General features: G+C 39.2%; 1 protein-coding gene across 1 annotated transcript; it reads right to left on the minus strand.

The window, feature by feature from the left end:
- Positions 1-5,853: 5,853 nt before the first annotated feature.
- Positions 5,854-22,377, minus strand: UBE2N (ubiquitin conjugating enzyme E2 N). Its single transcript, XM_039358175.1, has 4 exons — positions 22,231-22,377; positions 7,930-8,176; positions 7,629-7,769; positions 5,854-6,506 (listed from the first exon to the last, which is right to left on the minus strand). Exons 1-4 carry the CDS (start codon positions 22,258-22,260, stop codon positions 6,466-6,468), a joined length of 459 nt encoding a protein of 152 aa, XP_039214109.1. The 5' UTR covers positions 22,261-22,377; the 3' UTR covers positions 5,854-6,465.
- Between the last annotated feature and the right edge of the window lie 239 nt (positions 22,378-22,616).

Here is a 22,616-nt window from a genome sequence, read left to right on the forward strand (position 1 = left end):
AATATGCTGACAACTGGAGCAGTAGTAGAGAATTAAGCTTTCACTGAAACATTCTTCTGCCTATTCCCTCAAGAATTCCTAGCCAAGAATATTTGTAGTACTTCTCAGTTCATATTATTTCTGAATAGTCATGTTTCCTTCATGCCTTGAGAATGAAAACTGTTCTAGCTGAGCATTAAAAAACAAACAAGTTATCCCTACAGTTTATCATACATTGCAGCATAGAGTGAAAAAATAGATTGTGATATAAACTTCCTTGTTCTAATTTTTAGGATTAAGATTAATGATTGTCAACTGTAAATATTTTAGAAGCAGTAAAATGAGGTAAGAAAATGGTCCTGTCATCAAGCCATGGACTCCCCTTGTCATATTCATACTCATCTTCAGAATATAAAGTTATTTGAGAACTCAACTCTTCATTTTACAAATAAATCTAATGGAGTTCAAACAACACACAAATCAGCTAAGCATGCTTTGCTCAGCCCTCTTTCCCTATCGTATGATGACCTTGTAAAGGTGACATCCTAAGGTAACAGCCTTCTCACAGAACATGCTGAACCTTAATCCCTTTTCAAACTGAAAGCAAATATGGGCTCCCTGCATCTGAATTATTCAAAACTTTAAATGCTTCAGAGTCCAGTATCTAATCATGGTACCTCCCAAGTTATAATCCTGTTATCTAAAGTGATCTATGTACAAACCTCAGTTTCAAACACAACAAAACTGGTCTGAGTGATAATGACAAATCACACTGGTGTTTCAGCATCAAATCAAATGGTGGCTTCCAACAAATCAAGTGTACTTTATGTTGCCAACCAGAAAATAAGTAAACATAGTCATTAAACATGAATCCCAGTGAATTACTACTATAAACAGATAATGATTCAACTGATTAAAAAGGTGATAGATATTTCTTCCACATATATGTGAAGGAAAAACCCCAGCCTTCTTGGGAGTAAGACTTACCAGAGAATATTTTCAGACTTACTGCTGGATGAGCATAAAGGCTTTAACAGGGAAAGGCAAGGGAAAAAGTGAAAGCAAGCTGATAACAAAGAGAAAACAACCAAAAGGAAGTGTTATATAAAAACTATTAAACTCTACCAACCGTTCATAAAGAGGCCCAGCCTTAAAGTAGCTGATTTCCCTGATGAGCTGAGCCATCTCTTCCAACAGAAATGCCAAGTAGAAAGCATAGGAGCCAGCTTCTATCAAGAAAACCTGCTGCTTAAATCTGGGGCTGGGATGGCATTCTAGATTGCCTACTTCGGAGGGTACAAGAAAAGGACAGATAGTAAATTGCTACTACTAACATGGCTTCTCTCTTTAGTTGGAAAATGTACTTTGACAGAAGCATCAGAGTGGGTTACACCAGTGGTTCTCAACCTGTGGGTCGGGACCCCATTTGGGGTCGAACGACCATTTCACGGGGGTCGCCAAACAACGCTGTCCGCCATTTTTCCCCCCTTTTCTTTGGCCATGCCCCTGGCACCCGGTGATGTATAAGTGGTTGGGGGTCACCACAACATGGGGAACTATATTATGGGGTCACGGCATTAGAAAGGTTGAGAACCACTGGGTTACACTGTTTTAAAGCCCTGCTCCTGACAACTTAAAGGGGCTGGTGTGAATTAATCACTCTCCTCCTTTGACATGTCCAACATTTGTCAAATTTGCAACTGTTTACTCCTGCCTATCTGCATAAAGAGGTAATGAAATTCTGTAGTTTAGTTATCTGGTTAGGGAAAATCTACATTTTTAAATATCTGTGCAAAGGAAACAAAAATTAATGTGTCAGCCTTATTTTTAAGAGAGGGATTCTCCAATGAAAAGCTCACTGTATAATGAATAATCACTCTTCCTTTTATTTCAATGTCATAACAGTACAGTCAAAAATGTCAAACAGATCCTATCAGGCATTTTAAAACAACCATAAAATGGTAGGAATGTACACGAAGGATTATTATACATATAACCATGATTTAACTAAATCAGACTATTTATAAAACCATAATGCACTAGAAATAAACTTCTTTTAAAAAGCATCCAATCCTCATTTTCTTTAGGGAAAAAGTATTGTTTGCTTGTCAGCTAAAAAATTTATCCATGCAAAGCATATATATGTGTATGTGTGTGCTGTGTTCTCAGGGATTTCCATTCTCAAGTATTGCAAGTACGGGAATTGGCTTAGTAAAGATGATAATTTCAATTTAATCTTATAATTCATAAATGTTTATTGGATTAAATAGAAATATTGTTTGTTTTTAGAATCTTAATAATATGGAATACATCTACTTCAATTCAATGAAGGGCCCAATCTTTCTGCTTAAAATTCCCTATCTTAAAACAAACATTATTAAGTTTTTCAAAGGCTTATTTGTAGAGAATGGAATCATCCAATCCTTCTCATCCGTATAACACCAATAGACAACTCAGCTCAGATATATCCAGAGTATTTGAACTATTTATAAATCAATAACTGAACATTGCACATCTACCAGGACTGTTTTAGAGTAAGTTACTTCCACAAGTTGGATTGGACAAAAGAGGAAAAACACAGCACAATTTGATAACAGATATTAAATCATTCATTTAATCAATGTACAGAGATAAATTTCAACTACAATGTATTTCTGGACTTAAAAAAGAAGGGTGGATTTGATTTTTGTAAGGAATGGCAGAACTGGGCATGGAGTGAAAATTATCTTTACTTCCCCCTTTTATTAGTATATTATTATTATTATTATCATTATTATCATTATTATTTTGTTAATCTTCAATTTGAAGATGGGACTGGTAAAAACTTAACAGTTCAAGTCCTAACCAGGGACCTAAGAACTGTTAAGGTAGCATCCGAGTATATAGGCCAGTGGTGGGGAACCTATGGCACGGATGCCAGAAGTGGCACTCGGAACCCTCTCTGTGGGCAAGTGCGCTGTTGCCCCAGCCCCGCCTTCCCCACGGCCCCCTCACCAGCAACCTCTCCGGAGGAAAATTGCTTCCGGGCACAGCCCACGCGGAGCAGCACAGCCAAGGACATGGCAGCCGGGCAGCAGGGACAAGACTCCGCCCTCATACCCTGTCATGCGCAGATGATGCTGTGAGGCATAGGCGGAGGGCGGAGCTGCCATGGCGCTGCAGGGCCGCCAGGGCGATCTGCGGTGGGCCGTGAAGGCAGTGGGTGGTCCTGCGGGCGGGCAGGGGTGGGGTGGGAGCAGGACTGGCACGGTGAGGGGCAGGGTGGGGGTAGGGCAGAGGGTGGGGCAGTTTTTGGGTACTTGGTCTCTAAAAGGGTCGCCATCACTGATATAGGCAGTTCCGATATTATTATTGTTGTTGTTGTTGTTGTTGTTTTCTCTGTTGCTTTGCAAGTACACTGAATGCTTCTATACTGGAGACAAATTCCTTGTGTGTTTAATCACACTTGGCCAAATAAAGTATTCAAAAAGGGGGAATCAAAATTCCTACTTAGCCACAAGCAAATTAAATTCAACTCCCCCCCCCCTTGAGGGTTGTTGACCCTTATCTAACTCTAACCAGGTGCTGACTATTAGTTGAGAAGATTCCTGGGCATAGGTTTTTAGCAATAAATCAGTTTAATTGGACCTTCATGTGTAGATCAGGTCTTTCACACCCCGCAAGTTTTAATGTTATGTAATTCAGATTTAATTTTTTTAAAAAAAATCTTTGCTTTTTGAATCCTCACTTGTCAACATTTAGAGCTAGAATCCACGAAAAAATTCCTTTCTTGAAAACTTTAACTGTTGTCCCTACAGAATGTTTGAGTTCAACATACACACACACACACATATAGTGTATATAAATGAATTCTGAATATTCTGCAGAAATATACACTGCCAACAAAATACTATGTAGAATTGTACGTACACACATCTCTTTAAAATAGAGGGTAAGATAACTGCTTCAAAGTTTATGACTTATAAGTTACCTGAATACATAATATAGTATTTTATTACATGCAAGAAAAGGGGAGAGGGCATAATGCAAAGCATTTTAAGTCCCATTTAGTTCAACAAAATATACTTAAGCCAGTGACCCTATACATTCACAGAAGAGCTTTGTGGAACTTTCTGCAAGCAAATACCTGATATCAGTATATAAACCTTTCAAATGAAACCCGTAATTAAGTCTGACTGGATTATGCAATACATTTGAAAACTAAGAATTCTGATTAACCATTTCTCACAATTAATTTAAGGTCAAAATGCTTCTGGGATTTTAAAGACAAATTTTATTTATAGCATTTTGTTTTCCAATAAATATAGTTTAGTGGTTATATCTTAGAATCTAAGTAATATAAAAAGAAAAAAAAATTCAACTGTTCTTTAAATAAATAAAAAGTAGAGTAAATCCACAGCAGAAGTATTTTGAATATCAGAAAAATGCCAAAGGGGATGTCAAAATAAACAATACAAAGGCATGTGCTATGTGAATATCCAACTACACAAAATATATATTAATGTTATTATTAATATATATTATTCATCATCCAACTACGAGCTAAAACAAAATGTATTAGATAGCAGGCATTGTCAAAATCAGATGTGTATTTCACTAATAGTTTTAGAATTACATTATACTACAAATATGTATTGTTTATGTTTATCAACAAAATATGAAAGAATTTACATCTGTAAAAATTGTAAGATAAGATTAGATAGATAGATAGATAAATAGATAGATAGATAGATAGATAGATAGATAGATAGATAGATAGATAGATAGATAGATCTGTATTCCAACAATGGTGTTATTCGTTGATAATTCAGAAAGAACCAACTAAAACCCTAGATGTAATCTAATACAGAATCTAAAATAACTTTAAGATGGCTTTAAAGCCAGTTTTTAGAAAAAACATTTCAAGATAATCTCTCTTGCTAAAATAAATGAGCTTTTTATTATGCTATAATGCAATCAACTTGTGGGACAATACCATCACTAAAAGCATTTGTCTGTTGAAAATGTGATTTTAATAGGTATTTATCTTACATAAGAGCACAATACATACACCATATTCTATATAGAAATCTCAGATGATACTAGCATAGGTATGATGGGAAAATTATGGATCTCAATACTGTCCCCTGAACCAGAAAACAGATATTATCCATGGCAACTGGCATTACATTACCACACTGAAAGCACAAAGATTAGAAGATAGGCAAGGCAAAGACATAGGGTAAGAAAAGGAAGCTTCCAGGAAGTGTGGGAGTGAGAAATGTGGTCATTGCCCCGTGGGTTTTTTTTTTTTTACATCTTAACATGATGGCTTTAAAAAATATATATCTATATTCGAAATTAAGAAATGGAACAAAAACATGGTAGTGTAAGGATTGCAGATAAAACCAGATTTAACAAAGCTAGCCGTAAAGATCTTAACCAATTTACCATAATGTAGGGTTTAATTCTATGCACAGGATCATTTTTAAAAGATGCAAATTATCTTTAAATGTATAGTCTGATACCTGGTAATACTTAACACAAGAAAACAAGTTACATACACACCCCAAACTGCTGTTTGTTTTGCTAGCTTCCTGCTTTAGTGATACTTAACACTGCATGTACATAACATCAATGATGCATCTAACCTATTTAAGTCTCTGATAAGCTATTACATTATCAAAGGCTTTTTAAAACCACTAAAACAAAAAATATTATGAACACTAGTAAGGCATTAATACAAGTTGAAAAAAAAATCCAAGATTATACTACAGCTTTTAAGTTGATGAAATCAAACAGTTTCAATCCAGCTTTGTTTTTTTTAAAAAAAGCGATTGTCACAATTGAAAAGGGTAAAAAGAACACATCAAAACAAACTGTACAAAGGCAAAGTAGAATAACAAAATATTTTACTAAAACATAAGATTTACAGAAGATTTTCCAGACAAGCCATACAAAATGGTCACAAGCTTTTTCTTGAAAGTAAGATTTTTTACACTTGACAGCAGAATCACAATATTATTAGTGAATGGATGTTTAATGTTCCCATTTTTTTCAAACAACCAAGCTACAGCTAAGTTAGACTTGGCTAGAATATAACTGGTTAGCTGCTTTAACCAATGCAATTAGCATCACCATAAAAAAGGGAGGAAGAGCCCACACAATTTGAACAAAAACCCCTGCAGCTAACCCTGACTACTTTCATTCACAGTGCTTACACTTAATTCATGATGGGAAAAAATCATTAAAAGCAGAGGTGTGCTACTGCTTTTAAACAATTTCACAAACAATCCTGATGATATTTCTAGCCTCTGCTCATGCAGAACAGGAGTGAATTAGGACAAGACACAGATTTGCTAATGTGCATTTAAATCACCAAAGAACTGATGTCTGGGTTTTTATTCTGTAAAGTTTTCTAAGACTCTGTCCATTACGTGAAAACAAAAAAAGGAAGAGGTCTTGGCAGAACAGGAAAAAGTGATGCACACTAATTTAGAGCACATTTTAAATATTATTCATGGCATATAGCCTAGTCCATGCTCTGGCTGTAAAAACAAAGGAAAAAAAAGATATATTAGTCAAAAAAGTAAGATAGTGAAATTTAAATATATTCCCTTTGTTCCAACCCGTTTATTTGATTTTGTGAAAATCTGTTACAGTATTTTATCACTATATTATCAGTGCTAAGAATAATCATATGTAATAAAAGATCTATGCCATGAGTTTCTTCTTTTATGAATTGATAGTGGCTTTTCCATATTCACATTAGGCATGTGATAACTACTACTGTCTGTTATACAGCATTTATCATAATTAGTTGTGGTAAGTGTACCTCATTTGTTACATTAATGCAGTACCATTTGAAAGAGTAATTTATCTATTTTTTTTTCTGGTATACATGTTTATTCAAGTATCCTTAACAAACTAGCTGGGAAGTACGCTTCAGCAATGGAGGCTAGGAAATAGGCAGAAATTATGCTGAACCAGATATTAGTCGTTTATTTAAAAAAGTTAACTGCTTGTATGCATATCTATAATGGAATGGAATGGAATGGAAAGGAAAGGAAAGGAAAGGAAAGGAAAGGAAAGGAAAGGAAAGGAAAGGAAAGGAAAGGAAAGGAAAGGAAAGGAAAGGAAAGGAAAGGGAAGGGAAGGGAAGGGAAGGAAAGGAAAAGAAAGGGAAGATGAAGTGTAGAGAGAGGACCTACTCTCTCCAAATCACGAGAGAGAGAGAGAGAGAGAGAGAGAGAGAGAGAGAGAGAGAGAGAGAGAGAGAGAAAGAGAGAGAGAGAGAGAGAGAGAGAGAGAGAGAGAGGTGAAAAGAGACAGATAGATAGATATCTTGAAGAAATACTGTTCTTAAGTGTGGGAGATTAAAAGTTAAATCCTTGCATACTTCATTGTCTGCTGTTTCCAAATAAAACCTTCAATGGCCATTAATGATTTTAACATAATTAACTCTGAAGACCTAACATTTGAAAGCCTTATACACTGGTCCCAATAGAAATTTTCTTCTTAATTATACCTTTCAAAGGTATAATTAAGGGTGGGCCTACTGAAATTGAGAAAAATACAGGATAAAATGTGTATCAAACCTGAAATTATTTTTTTTACATTTCTGAACCTCCCATCATCCCCCAGAGAAGCCTAGAATGAAGATACAAGACCTGTTTCTATGGCTTGGACTTCATTGGTCTTCCACTGCTCAGCTACATCATTTGCTAGTGGATCATCTGGGTTGGGTGCGCTTAACAAAGCCTGGATTGATAGCAGAACTGTACGGATCTGCAAAGCTGGAGACCATTTATCTGAGGAAGCAAGTGAGAGGGTACTACAGCAGCATTTCTAACAAAGACACTCTCTTTCTCCCACCCCTGCCATCTTAGGAAATCACTGAAATAATTTCTGAATATCTTCACAATGTGCTAAAAGAAGGTATCATTGTAATAATGATTCCAAAATGCTTACCTTTCAAAATATCTAAACATATTCTTCCCAATTTGTCTACATTAGGATGATAAATTTTGGTCATGAAACGTACTTTCGGAGCTGCCATTGGATATTCTTCTGGAAGGAATAGTTCAAGTTTAAATGTCCCACCCTCAAAGGGGGAATCCTGTGGCCCTGCAATGACCACATGAAAATAACGTGCATTGCTTTCATCTGGTTCTGCCTTTATGCCAGGAACAGGTTCTGCCAGCAAGCGCTGGGTTTCCTGAAAAAGAAGAAAACAAGACAGCAGTTATTGATAAGAGTTCATGCCTCGAAATGTCACATGATTCAAGGATAAATGCTGCCATTTCCTTATCTCTTCCCTCTTCCACTGGAAATGCAGGGTAGTCTGTTGGAATTACTGGTAAAATCTTGACTCAACTCATCTATCAAAGCTTTTATTTAGGCTTTCAAGGAAAGTGTCTGTAATGCTTTTGTCTTCCTTTGGGCCCAACTTTTTTTCTTATAAATTGAACATTTTTTTTCTATATATGAGATCTTCTGTTGCTGTAAACACCTGCTCAAATTGTCTTCAATCAACATTCTACATAAGATCTATGTAACCTTGCAGATCTTGCTTTGGATTCATCTGGGAGCATGAGACCAGTGACTCACTGAAACTTGAAAGCTTTGGAACTAATAACATGATTGTTTGCACACTAACCAGTTGTTGTTATTTTGGAAGTGAATTTTCTACCACACTAGATGAAATTGAAAAACACTAGTGGTGCTGCTCTGTTCTTACTCTCCTGATTAACAGAAGAAACAATCAGAACCATCTTCTAACAGGGTACTAAGAAAAGTATTTTTAACATCCATGGCTAAATATGAAGTTTTTAAAACAAGAACTATAGTTTGTTTTGACAAATCAGGCACCATTGTGTCATCAAATTACTTTCTTATGCCCTTTCAGATCTGTTTGAAAAACAAGTCTACCGAGAATTGAAAACATGTTTTATAAAATTTCCATTTGCTGGCATCTGTAAAATTTCAGATATACTTTGATAAAGCATAGAAATTGATTTTGCTAAACAAAATAAATAAAATTTGAACTGCTTATTTATGTAATAGTTTCTATACAGAGAGACTGCGTGTGACAATAAAAATTCAGTAGTGTTATCCAGTATAATGCTACCTCACTTACAGTATTATATTTTTCCATGCTTGTCTCTGAACCAACTCCATCTGTTCTGTGATTTACAAATGATTTCTTAGTTTGCAAAGTAAAACCACCTTTTATTACAAAAAGTTGATGTTTTAGTTTCTTTGCCCCAATTTGATTAGTAAAAACAGATCTTTATCTTACAATGAAGAAGGATCCCAAAATTTGCCTAGGTTTGATGTGTTTATTTTAAACCAAATGGATATTTTATCTTAAAATACCTGAATCCAGTTTTGTTTTTTAATATTGAAAGAAAGAGATCTACAGCCTCTTTGGTCATGGCAACTAGTTGAATACAGCACTTATACTTCCTACATAATTTATACAGTTACATATTACAAATATACTAAGTATATACAATACAATTCAACTTCTTAAAGAAGTACATTAAAATTAATAGGAATATGGCATAATTCAGATTCAGAGCTAGAAAGTCATCTCAGAATAGATATATCTGTCGATGCCTCCTTAAAGAAACTGCATGTCTTTCTGTGCCTATAGAGTAATTGTGTGATCCCATGGAAATACATATTTGAATTATAGAGCTACTCACATGGTACGACAAGGTGCACTGAGACAGATATGTCTCCCTAACTAAAATGTGCATTTTCCTGGGTTGCATGAATGTTATAATGCCCTAGGAAAAAATACATTTATAAGGAGATACTGATAAAATGTGGCATGGACACCCATGACCATTCTGAGGCCACATCACATCCTTAACAAATTACTTTAAATGCTCCAATTTTCTACTCTTTTTCACAGGCCCAAGAAGTTCTCACTGAGATGGTTTGTCTTTCCTTTTCTTCCCTTCTTTCTCCTTAACTTGTGCACAAGTTTTTAAGTTTACGCAATATGGATGGGTTCATAGGTTTCCTTAACTATGGTTTGTTACTAAGCCATTTCTGGCTTAGTTCTTGCAACATGCTGTATAAGAGTAAATAAACCTTATTTGGCTTAATACAGTGTCTGAATCAAGGCTTTGTGTCCTTTTCTTTTACTGAGTGCCATCAGAAACAAAAGTAATCCTCTTCTTTATTAGCTTTTACCTAAACAGACTAAACATTCTATTGAGTGTCTTGTCACCCCCTTATTATTCTCACAGTACTTTCTCAAGTCCAATCCTACGTGATTCAGAATACAAGCTATTTTTTATTTTTATTTAATAAATTTAATAAGTTAATAAAATTAATAAAAATTAATAAATAAAAAAACTCTTTTTATGACCCTGTAATCCCTTAATTTGGGATAGAGTTGGGGCAAATAACCAAAACAAAACTAATTTAAAAATCCTTACTCCAACAAATTTCAAAATGCTACAGAATGGACTCATTCAATACCTGGTCCAATGTCTGGAGAAGAAGGAAATTTTCAAAAAGTCTTATAATAGACCCAAATGGTCAAGGAATCCAAATCTCCCCCCCCCCCCCCAAAAAAAAAAGCTGCAAAGGAAAAGGCCTATCTCCTGGATTCCATCAGATGGCACTGTTTCATGGAGCACATAAAACATCTCTAGATTTTATATGACAGCAGATACAATCAAAGATAAAGGGATAAGCTGGTCCTTTGCCTAAAAGGGTTTTATAACCAGAACCCTAAATTGCATCCAGGAGCCTACTGGAAGCCAGTGCAGTTTGCAAAGTGAAGTTACATGAGTGCACCATGTGTCTCTGCCTATACTACTGCATTCTGGAACAGTTGTAACTTCTAAATAATATTCATGAGCAGCACGTTGCAAGAATTTAAATGGAAGGTCACCAAGGCACGAATGACCGTGGATATTAATCCAAACATATTTATTTCATTTATATGTCAGCCATCTCACTGTCAAGTGACTCTGGGCAGTACAATTGGTGCACAAAATGGATTTGTACAAAGGAGCTCCTTACCACAGCTACCTGTTCTGCAAGTAGAACAAAAAGCTCCACAAGGACCCACAAGTTGTGCACTGGTTTGTCTAGGGAATGTTAGTCCATTCTGAATTAAAGATGGAAGGGGGTGGGATCTTACAACCCAGATCGTGTTTTTCCTCATCCAGATCCCCATACATATTGTGACAACATCAGTTGATTGGCCCAGTACAGATATGTATACTTAAGTATCATCAGCATAATGATCATTCCTAATCCCATGCTGACAAATGACATTAAACAGTGGCTTGATATAGTGTAAAATATGGTCTAGAGCTAGACTTTTCTTTCCCCACCAACTGAAACTAGCCCAGATGGAGAACTGCCACAATAGCATGCTTCCCACTGCCAATCCTAAAACTAGTCCAGAAGATATAATTGATGTTTTCAAAAACTACTGAGAGATCCAGGAAAGCCTGGACAGATGCATTTTTCCATTCCAGTCTTTCCAAAAATCACCAACAAATGTGATCAATCTCAACTTGGTATCCAGGTCTGAATCTTTACTGAAAAGCAAGATTAACTTGCTTTCCCTAAGGTCCCCAGCCACCTTCTCCTTGCAACTCAGCTATCTTCTTAGCACTTTCCCTGTAAAAGGAAGATTACAGAGAGAACGAAAATTGTCCAGGACCATTAGACCAACCATGGTTCATTAAGGAAAAGGACTACTGCTTCTTGAAGAGTTGGCAGGACCCCTCCCTCCTTCCCTCAGAAATGGATTCACCATTACCTGAATCTAATTATATATTGTCTCCCAAGAGACCTTTACCAACTGGGAAGGACATGTATATACCAAGTGGCCTGGTCCATTTTTTCAGGACCAACAAGCTTGAAATCTTTGCAGATAACCAAGCCAGATCATGTCTCAGTGAATTCCACACAACTTGATATCTAGAGTTCAGCTCAGAGCAGATTGAAGTGACTTCATCTGATAGATGCCTCAAATAGTCCTCATAGTGGCCTTGCAGATGTTCCCTTAGCCCAGGAGTAGGCAACCTCGGTCTTTTATGACCCTTGGACTTCAATTCCCAGAATTCCTGAGTCAGCATAGCTGACTCATAAAAGTGCCAAGGTTGCCTACCCCTGCCTTAGCCCCTTACACAGATCAGTTCACTTTGAAGACCGCCAGCTCTGCAGATGCAGTAAAAGTGGAAAAATATTTTTTTGCCAGTCTTATCACAAGGTAATCCCTAATAAAGGTTTTTACCATGTAGTACTGTATTTACTTATTAACCAAATCTTTGGACATTAACAAAAATAACTTTTAGTTGCCCAATATAATCCCTTAGTCTCTTTTCACCACCATTTGTTACTTGAGCTCTTCTTTCCATGCCTCTTTGTAATTTTTAAAAGAGAGCTATTATTAGATCTCAGTCAGGAGTCAAGAACTTGATTATCAAACACTATCATACATGGTAGTCACAGTTCCAGATCTTACTTCCTGATCAATCATTAGCTCTTTTTATGTCTCCTTTTCTGTCAGATTCTTAGTTCTGCATACCTTTAGAGTCACTGAAGCATTTCCAGTTACTGGAGTTTCTCCTAATTCATTCAGAAAGTATCTGAAGACAATATTTTCTATTTATTGAAATATATGTGCACACATGTCAATCCTCATCTTATTCTGATTGCAGCAGAGATGTTTGAAGTGTCTTAAAACATATTTTGTCATATCTATATTATTTCATACTTAATTATTTAACAAATAATCTGATCAGAGATTGAAAATAAAAGTTAACAAACTACCTACAGATGTTTATTATCTCCAAATGTTAATGAAATGCAGTTCCCATTCTCTCTTAATATTGGTCATCCTAATTGAGCTTGTTAGGAACTGGAATTAAATAATATGTGGAAGGCATAATATAGCCTATCAATTTAAAATATAGTATCAGGTAAAACTATTATGTTAATTATGTTAATGAATCCAAAAATTCTAGATATCTATTTATAAAAATACTTCAAAAAGGATAAAGACACTTGAAGACCATTTCTTTAAAACTTCCAAAAATTTATAGAACCAGTTTTACAAATGCATTTTGTTACTTTATTAATGCAGACATTAAATTTCTGCCAGTGGTAGAAAACAAATGTACAAACTGTTACTGGTCCAGGAATGATAGTACTGCAGTGCACAGGCACAGTGAGAATATAGCAGTAAAAATCAGAAAAAAGTTTGTCATTATAAATATGCAAGAGTTCTAGAAAATTTTAACAAAACTATCAGACAATCAGACAATATGAAGTAGCCATCAGACCCATCCTAAAATCCCAATTAAAGAACTCAGTTATACAGCATATATTTGAACATACTGAATATAGGGCAAATGCACCCCTTCTTTGTATAATTAGTTCCAAACAACTCTGTTTTTTCCTACAATATTTAATGGAGAATTTGCTATCCTGTAGTTTAAATTCATTATTTTTTTGTCGGATCCATCCCAGTCTTCTACTACAAAGTATCATATTTTTTCAACCTCTTTTCACAGAACATTGTTCTAGTCCTCCAATTATTTTTTCTGTTGTCCTCTGAATCTGGTCTACTTTTTCTGAAACTATTTTACAGCACTGCAAACAATATAGCACATAGTACAGGGGGTTCTCAACTTATGGCCACAATTGAGCCCAAAATTTTTGTTAAGTTAGAAATTTATTGAGTTTTGCCCCATTTTAAGACTTTTGTTAACTGAATCACTGCAGTTGTTAAATTAGTAACACAGTTGTTAAGTGAATCTGGTTTTCCCATTGACTTTGCTTGTCAGATGGATGCAAAAGAGGATCACGTGACCCTGGGACACTGCAACTGTCATAAATGTGAGTCAGTTGTCAAGCATCTGAATGTAAATCACATGATCATGGAGATACTACAATTGTTATAAGTGTGGAAAATGGTCACAAGTCACTTTTTTCAGTGTCGTTGTAACTTCGAACCATCACTAAACAAACTGTTGTAAATCAAGGACTACCCATACTCAAAGCAGATCCAACCAATATAGAATAAAAAGAACTGTTATCCTGTAATTTGAAGACCATCATTCTATTAACCCAAAACCTGCATTTGCCTCTTTTGTAGACATGTCAAAACACCCACCAATATTCAGTTTGTAATTAATAATTATTCCAAGTGACCAGGTTAGATATTTCCCATTCTGTGTATTTCATTATTGTTTCCTAAGTGAAGAGTACTGCATTTATCTCTTCTGAATTTTATTTCTTGGATTTTTATTAAAGTTATTAGCTATCCCATTCACTGTTCAGTAACCTGCAAATAAAATATATTCCTTCATCTCCTCATCCAAGTCATTAATAAAAATGTTGAGAAATACTGGACTCTTAATACTTGTCAGCCCTTTGAGATAAGCCACTTCAGGGAATAAAACACCTCAGAGATTACAGGAATTCTATTTTACTGTTGCAGGGAATAACAGAATCTTGAAAGCTTGCAAGAGCTTCCCTCTAGCGCAGACATGTCAAACACAAGGCCCGGGGGCCGGATGCGGCCCGTGACATGGTTTCATGTGGCCCGCGAAGCCATCCTGGAAAGAGTGAGGGAATGGCCCTTGCTGCCTTGGCCCTGGCCTAGACTGCCCTGGAGCCAATGTACAATTTTGTAGTGGCCATCTATGCTGAAATGTATTCAATCTTAGCTCCACAAGGCCATCTGGAAACAGTGAGGAACCAGCCCCTGTCACATTGGCCTTGCCCCCTGGGCGCGCGCTGGGGAGGTGTCTCCCTTTGTGAGGAATGAAGAAATGTACCATTGCCTGGAAGTGGCCAGCAAATGGCCCTCACCTACTTCACATATCCGGCTTGATGGGCTCCGGGGGAGGGGTTTCAGCAGGCAGTGGGGCGCTGTCCTCACAGCGCCGAGGCTGAGCTAGCGGCACAAATTCAAAAATAAGCGTGCCGCCGCTCAGCCCCCAGCCTGCCTGATTTCAGCAGGCAGCAAGGTGCAAAGCCGGTGAGCTTCACACTGCTCAGCTCAGCCTCTCGGCACTGTGAGGGGAGCACCCTGCTGCCTGCCGAAACCGGGCAGGCTAGAGGTTGGGTGGCATCGCGCTTCTTTTCGGATTCGTGCTGCCTGGCTCAGCCTCTCGGGACTGTGAGGAGAGCGCCTCGCTGCCTGCCGAAACCAGGCAGGCTGGGGGCTGGATGGTATTGTGCAGGTAACATCGACTTTCACATTGCTCATGGCATTCCCTCCCCCAAAGCCCACCAAGCCCGATTTGTGAAGTAGGGGAGGACCATGTGCTGGCCACTTCCAGGTAATGATGCATTTCTTCATTCCTCATGAAGGGTGACACCTCCCCAGCTGTGTTTCTTGCCTGTTTTTCTCTCTCCCTCATCTCAAATATTTTCCCACCACTCTGTTCTAAGTAAGTAAGTAAGTAAGTAAGTAAGTAAGTAAGTAAGTAAGTAGAGGGAGGATCTGAGGGAAGTCCTGCCTTGGTCCTGCCCTACTGCCCTTTCACTCTTCCCTTGCCCCCTCCTCCTGGTCTATCCTGGGGGTCTCCCATCCTATTGCTAAAGAAGCTTTGGAAACAAAGCCAGGTCTCCTCCCATGGAGAGAGACTAGACCTCCCTCTGACTTTGTCCTCATACCTATCATGAGCAATCTGGCTAAGGAGAGCAAGCACAGCAGCAGAAGCCTTGAGGAGGAGGTAAGTGCAGCTGGGCACCCCCTTGGGGTAGTGGGGCTGGGTTTGGTGCTGCAGGTGCTTGAGGGCCGGGCTAGGCATTTGACCTCTGCTACCCAGGGCTCCGGGAAGCCCGCGGCACCATCCAGCCCCGCCTCACATGGCCTGAGAGGAACAGTGAGGCTCTTCCAGTGGCTCATGCCTTGGCGCTTGCCCTGGTCCCACCCCCTTCTGCCAGAGACCCTCAGATCTGTCCCACTCCTGCACAGGCCCCCACAGGCACCCTTGACGCAAACGATAGAGAACTGGCCACGCCCACCCAGTAGGCCACACCTACTCCAGCCACGCCCACCCAGTAGACTGCACCCACCCTGGCCACACCCACCCGACCCCTCGAGGACAACCGCAATGCTGATGTGGCCCTCAATGAAATTGAGTTTGATGCTCCTGCTCTAGCACTTCTTATATCAGACAGAATCAAGACAGAATTATTTCTATTTCTCACCCTCCTTCCTTTCCTATGACTGAAATGTCATTTATTTTCTTTTACTAATCATTCTAATGACCTATGGGTTCCTTGTCAAAACTATCTCTGCATTCTACACCATCTCACTGAAGAAGCACTGATGAGTATTCATGTTTGGCATGTCACTCAGCTCATACTCAGCTCAGCCAGTTAATAAAAAAAAAATAGGGATACATTGTCAAATGCTTTGTTGAAAGCATTCCAATAATCTACTGAAGGAAAAAATGAAATATCTGGCAAGACTAGTCCCTTGGAAAAAATCATGTAACTTCTGGTCATTATTATCGCTTAGTTTTCAAGATGTTTACAAACCAATTTCTTTATACTTTGCTCTTGAATTGTCCAGATCAAAACATAAAACTAATGTATTTGTTGGCTGGACCATTTTTTTACAGCAAACATGCAGTATTCCATCATCTCCTTTCTCCTCATTCTCAGTGTAGGGCATGAAAGATTTTGACACTACTTTTAGTTTTGGAATGGCAAGCCAGAAAGAGAATTGAGATAGAAACACTTGAGAAATGTAGCAGCAAATGTGAGCCAGTTTAAAGAACATATAAATATTGAGGGAACCCATGGTATATTGATACCGGTATCTTCCCTTTTCTTTCTTTTGCCAGGGTGAGCTAGATGCCTTGTTTCTACTAAACCTAAGAGCTTACATCTCCTGGGGAGCATTACTGCCAAGGGGAATTGAAATTATGCATTTTTGGTGGACTGACACAATTCCTCCTGTGCAAGATTGTTCTGATTTTTGAAGATTAGTCAAATGCAATCCTTGCAGATCATGATGGTAAGATGGGAATTATAGCCAAGATGGGACATTTAAAGAAATACACATGGCTATCTAAAATTCTGAATGTCTCTATTCTGATAGTTAATTGTGATTATTAATCCAATATCCGGTTTGTCCGGATGCCTCTTTAACTAAACCTACAATTTGAATGAAAAGGATACTTTCCCAACTACAATATAATACTAAATTCATCTTTGCATTGAAGGTTGGTCTAGACACAGAGATAATGATAATGTTTGGCTAGGTAACATACAACTTTTTCTTGGTGGAGAGCAATGTTTAAAGTTATGGCACTAAGGAATGTTACTTCATGCAGGGAGTTCCAAGCTGACTCGCATAAGAGTTCAATCAGGGCTCAGGTTATGACTTGAAATACTAGCTGAAAGCCCCACAACAGATACTTCTGGATAGCTGTTAATCTTAACAGGGATCACTCCCACTTAGGAATCTCTTGATGTAAGGATGATGCCAAGCAAGGTCCAATGCTTCCTGGTAATAGGACTACAGGAAAAGCTGATACTTATGCAAGATCCCAATTTATAGAAAGGTCAGGATCTGGGGAATGGAGACTGATACTGCTGATATTTTTGGCCTGTCTGCAGTTAGCTTACTATATGAGCAACTAGTATACACAAATAGAAATTCTTTAGAATGCTAGCATGGCTTAGATCAGCGGTTCTCAACCTGTGGGTCGCGACCCCTTTTGGGGTCGAATGACCCTTTCACAGGGGTCACCTAAGACCATCGGAAAACACATATTTCCGATGGTCTTAGGGGAGAAGCGGCACCTTCCGAGCGGGAGCTGGCACTCCGGCCACACCTCTCTCACGTGCGATAGGCTGCGCTGCGTGGAAAGGGGCTCCCGCGACTCCGCTGCTGCGATGGCTGGAGGGGCGGGCAGATCCCGGGGGGCGGTTGGGAGAGGGCAAGAGGTGCTGGGATGAGGATGGGGGGCTCCAGGTTGGCGGGTGTGAGAGGACAGCTGGTGGCTTCGAGGCACGCGGATCCTCTGCATGACTTCAGAGGCTCCAGAGATGCCGCCGCTTGGCTCTCCACCAGAGCCTCCCCCCTCCCCGGGCAATTGTGCGGAGCTGCTTGTGCATCCTTGGCAGCGCCTCCCCCTTCAATCTCCTTCCTTCTCCATCTCCTTCCTTTCCCCTTCAATCTTCCTTCCTTCCATCTCCATCCCTTCCCCTTTAATCTCCCTCTCCTTCCTTCCTTCCCTTCCCCCTTCAATCTCTTTCCTTCTCCATCTCCTTCCTTTTCTCTTCAATCTTCCTTCCTTCCTTCCTTCCTTCCATTCTAACTCCATCCCTTCCCCTTCAATCTCCCTCTCCTTCCTTCCTTCTTTCCTTTCCCCTTCAATCTCCTTCCTTTCCTCTTCAAACTTCCTTCCTTCCTTCCATCTCCATCCCTTCCCCTTCAATCTCTCTCCTTCCTTCCTTCTTTCCTTCCCACTTCAATCTCCTTCCATCTCCAACTCCATCCCTTCCCCTTCAATCTCCCTCTCCTTCCTTCCTTTTTCCTTCCCCCTTCAATCTCCTTTCTTCTCCATCTCCTTCCTTTCCCCTTCAATCTTCCTTCCTTCCTTCCTTCCATCTCCATCCCTTCCCCTTCAATCTCTCTCCTTCCTTCCTTCCCCCTTCAATCTTCCTTCTCCATCTCCTTCCTTTCCCCTTCAATCTTCCTTCCTTCCTTCCTTCTTTCTTTCCCCCTTCAATCTCCTTCCTTCTCCATCTCCTTCCTTTCCCCTTCAATCTTCCTTCCTTCCTTCCCCTTCCCTCCCTCCCAACATTTTTGCACAAAGAAGAGTAAGCTTCTCCATCGAGCATTGCTATATTGTTATTAATCACTATGCTTTAATTATGTTCAATTCGTAACAATGAAAATACACCCTGCATATCAGATATTTACATTCTGATTCATAACAGTAGCAAAATTACAGTTATGAAATAGCAACGAAAATAATTTTATGGTTGGGGGTCACAACACGAGGAACTGTATTAAGGGGTCGCAGCATTAGAAAGGTTGAGAACCACTGGCTTAGATAGTTTTGCTATTGTACCGCAGGTTAACAAAATGTCCACTCAATCTCCATGCATTTAGCTACAAAACTAGGTTTTGGGTAGATGAATCCTCTTGGGTGATCCCATTGCTAAAATGTGAAAGATTTTATAAGGTCCAAGTACCAGGGATTTGTGGACCAAAGAGTGCTATTCATATCAGCACCATTCTCAGATCTTACAACAGACTTACAAGCCTCAGGCTTAGTGGAACAAGGATTATGTCATAAGTGCTAAAGGAAATATGTTAGTCTAATCTCTAGAAAAGAAGCATGAAATAAATCACTCATTCTTAAGATTGGTGGCTGTCACTCAGAGATCCATTCCTTTTGGGAAGAGATATTTTTCTCCTCCAGTTGTTTCCAAGATTTATCTACGATAATACATAAAGTTTGGCCAGACCATCAGCAGCTCTTTTAGTACTTGGGACATAATTCACTTTCCACTAGAGATTCATTCAAAGTAAACAAGTACTGCCTGACTGAATTTAAATATATGCAAATTCAAACATTTATTAAATATTTTGGAAAGTAAAGTATGGGGGGAACCTAACAACAAAAAACAATAGATGCATATGTATGGTCCCCAATGTTTTTCAAGAAAAATCATATCAAGAAAAATATTTAATATTTGGCATTTCCTATTGCTTTTCATTCAATTAGGTATAGCATTCCCCTACAACAGATCTCATATCATGGCATCTTCCCTTTCTTTGTACATATTGTTTAAACCATTAAACCGGAGAGCAAAAATTATCATAATACTGCTATAATGCAGACTTTTGGTTAAAGTGTTGAGATAAATGACATTAAAAAAACAAGTATATTGAAGGACAGTTTAATTTAAATATTACACTTTAATATTATACAAAGTCTAATGTATTAAATGACATTTTCCTTCCTTTCTATAATTAGCTGCAGATTTGCATTATTAACTACAATGGCTAATAATTAAATATAACTCTGAAATGCCAATGTAGTATTTCCAAATAACACCTAAATATATGAATAGTTTGATCAAGCAAGACAAATCTACCAAAAAAATCCCAATCCTTTCTTCAACCCTGATGTTTTCTTCTCAGTTTGGATTAGAACTAATGTTTGAGATATTTATCTGCTTGATATTGAGATATTTATCTGCTAGATCATCTGCTTATTTTAACATTCCCTTTCCAAAATGGTCTACAACAGTGGTTCTCAACCTGTGGGTCAGGACCCCATTTGAGATCAAACAACCATTTCACAGGGGTCGCCAAACGCAGTCCGCCATTTTTTCCTCTTTTCCTTAGCTGTGCTATTCCTTTTTATTCTATTGGCTTTTGAAAGCCAATAGAATAGACTCTCTTGAATAGAGTCTAATTCTATTGGCTTTCAAAAGCCAATAGGAATTGTCCAGGCTGTCTCTGCCCTGCTGAGCCCACCAAAAGTCCCATTCTGCAAATGGTGCTGCACCAGTTGAGTAGTCCTCGACTTACGACCGGTTGAGTAGTCCTCGACTTACGACCGGTTGAGGGTCGCGGCATTAAAAAGGTTGAGAACCACTGGTCTACAAGAAAGCTACAGGAAGGACATTAGAGCAAATAGACTTTGCTTGATGTTGCTCCTTTAGTGATATTGATGATTATGAACTAGTTTTATAAGTTACCAGTTAAATCAAAACAAATTTACTGATTGTTGATAAACAAAGTTCCAGTTTCAGTTTTAATTGATGTTTTACTCCAATGAAGAGATATTTCATCACTAAAGCTGATCCTTCCCAGAAAATTCACTCTAAAATAGAAACTGATTGATTGTATCATCTTGGAGAACACCATAAGACTACAATGTGTTAAGGATTTTAATGTTATCGAAGTACATTATCATTTGTATATATGTGTGCATAGTTCCTATAACTCCCAATAACCACCAGTAAAATCATATTACTAAATTTCTAATTATATTTATCAAACAGCCATAGAGCAGAGGGAAAGGTGAAGAACTTCCACCAGACAAGGGTGGAAGTAACTTCTCATACATCTGCCTTGCTTCCTTGAGCATAATTGAGTCTTTAGGAAATATTCTGGCCCTATCCACCAGTGAAATGCATTTCCTTCAGCAGAATCACTTATACCCAACTTAGCTAGAGAAGTCATAAGTGCTCTATTAACACTGGAACAGATTTTCATATTCAACTACACAAATCAAAATGCTACAAATGACAAAATACATATAGAACTGACAATTTGTAAGTGGGTTTATTTTAAATCAAGTGCTTAACAGTTAATTCACCTTCATGGTTTTAAAACCATACATTAAACTATACATTACAGTCTGCAGAAAATGAATTATGCCACACATAGAGGCATCAAGAATCAGCCACAAGATGCCTGCATTGAAATGAAAATATTTTAGCCTTCTATCCAAATCTGCATTTACTCAAACAAAAATACAGAAGGTGGGGAAAGGAGCTGCAGGGCAATTTGGCAAGCGGTGGAAACACAATTTCTTAAGGAGGTATTCATGAGTCATCGCTAAACTGACCATCTCCTCGTGGGAAGGGAGAGCACGCTCGCTTCTCCCTGGATTAGCTGTTTGTCGGAAAGAAAAGAGCAGAATTATTTCGGCGGCGAATGTAGATAGTGTATATCAGAGTTCTGGGGAAGCAGTTCAGCTGAGCCGTTTCCACCCGCCTGCCAGTCCGGCCCGCCCCAGGTCATGATACCACCTCCTCTCTTCGGCCGCAGAATAAACGAAGGAGCGGGAAGGGCGGGGACTGAAGGGCGGGTGGCTCGCGCAGTAAAGGTCCGTAAGAGGGGACGACGGAGAAGGAGGGGAGTGCAGCCTCCCCGCCTGCAATTTCCATTCATTCCCGGCAGGCTGAAGTGCCGAGGCCTCGTCCGCGGCGCTCCTTGCATCCGTCACGCACCCATCGGCCGTCGCTCCTTTGCACATACGCTCACGCGAGCGCGCACCTCGAATGGCGGTGGCTGCTCCTGCCGCCGATCCCCCGCCCTCGCCCCCTGCAGCAGCGGCGCGGGCAAGCAGAGTGATACCACTGCCAGTCTCCCTCACCGGAAACGCCGCGCCCCCGAAGCATTTGCTCCAAGCTCTCCCGGTCACGAGCTAGACGTGGGGCCTACCTCCAGCTGCCGCAGGGAAGGAAGGGAGGAGAGGAAACAGACGAGAGGAGAACTAAAGCGAGTACCTTAATGATCCTGCGGGGCAACCCGGCCATCTTGTCTTATCAGGATATAGTCTCCGCTGGACCTCGACTCCGCTCGGGTCTTACGCGCTACCGGAAGAAGCCCGTGATTCACTTCCCGTAACGTCACCGCAGCACCTCCGGGGGCGAGCTGGGAAGTGTAGTGTCAACTGCTAACAAGAGAGGATGAATGAACTCAGTCGTTCCCTGAGGGAGAGGACTCAAGAAGGCGCGGCTGTTAGTCTCCCTTAAAGATGAGAACCATTGATGCGTCTTTGCTTGAGAGAAGGCCGTTCTGCATTCTGTTGCCTAAGTCAAAGCAGCAAAATTCCCATCAAGTGAGAGTTTCTTTGCCTGAAGATTAAACCATGGTTGTTTAACCGTTATTT

This window comes from Crotalus tigris, unplaced genomic scaffold (assembly GCF_016545835.1).
Source record: "Crotalus tigris isolate CLP2741 ecotype Arizona unplaced genomic scaffold, ASM1654583v1 scf7180000019004.2909048, whole genome shotgun sequence".
Lineage (NCBI taxonomy): Eukaryota > Metazoa > Chordata > Lepidosauria > Squamata > Viperidae > Crotalus > Crotalus tigris.

Bases quoted from the DNA above. Each gene is read 5' to 3' on its own strand.
- UBE2N (XM_039358175.1), bottom strand. From the start codon at position 22,260: ATGGCCGGGTTGCCCCGCAGGATCATTAAG. The intron at 8,177-22,230 runs GTACTCGCTTTA...CTTCTTTTTCAG, and splicing joins TGCCCCGCAGGATCATTAAG to GAAACCCAGCGCTTGCTGGC. The intron at 7,770-7,929 runs GTAAGCATTTTG...TTGCTTCCTCAG, and splicing joins ATGTTTAGATATTTTGAAAG to ATAAATGGTCTCCAGCTTTG.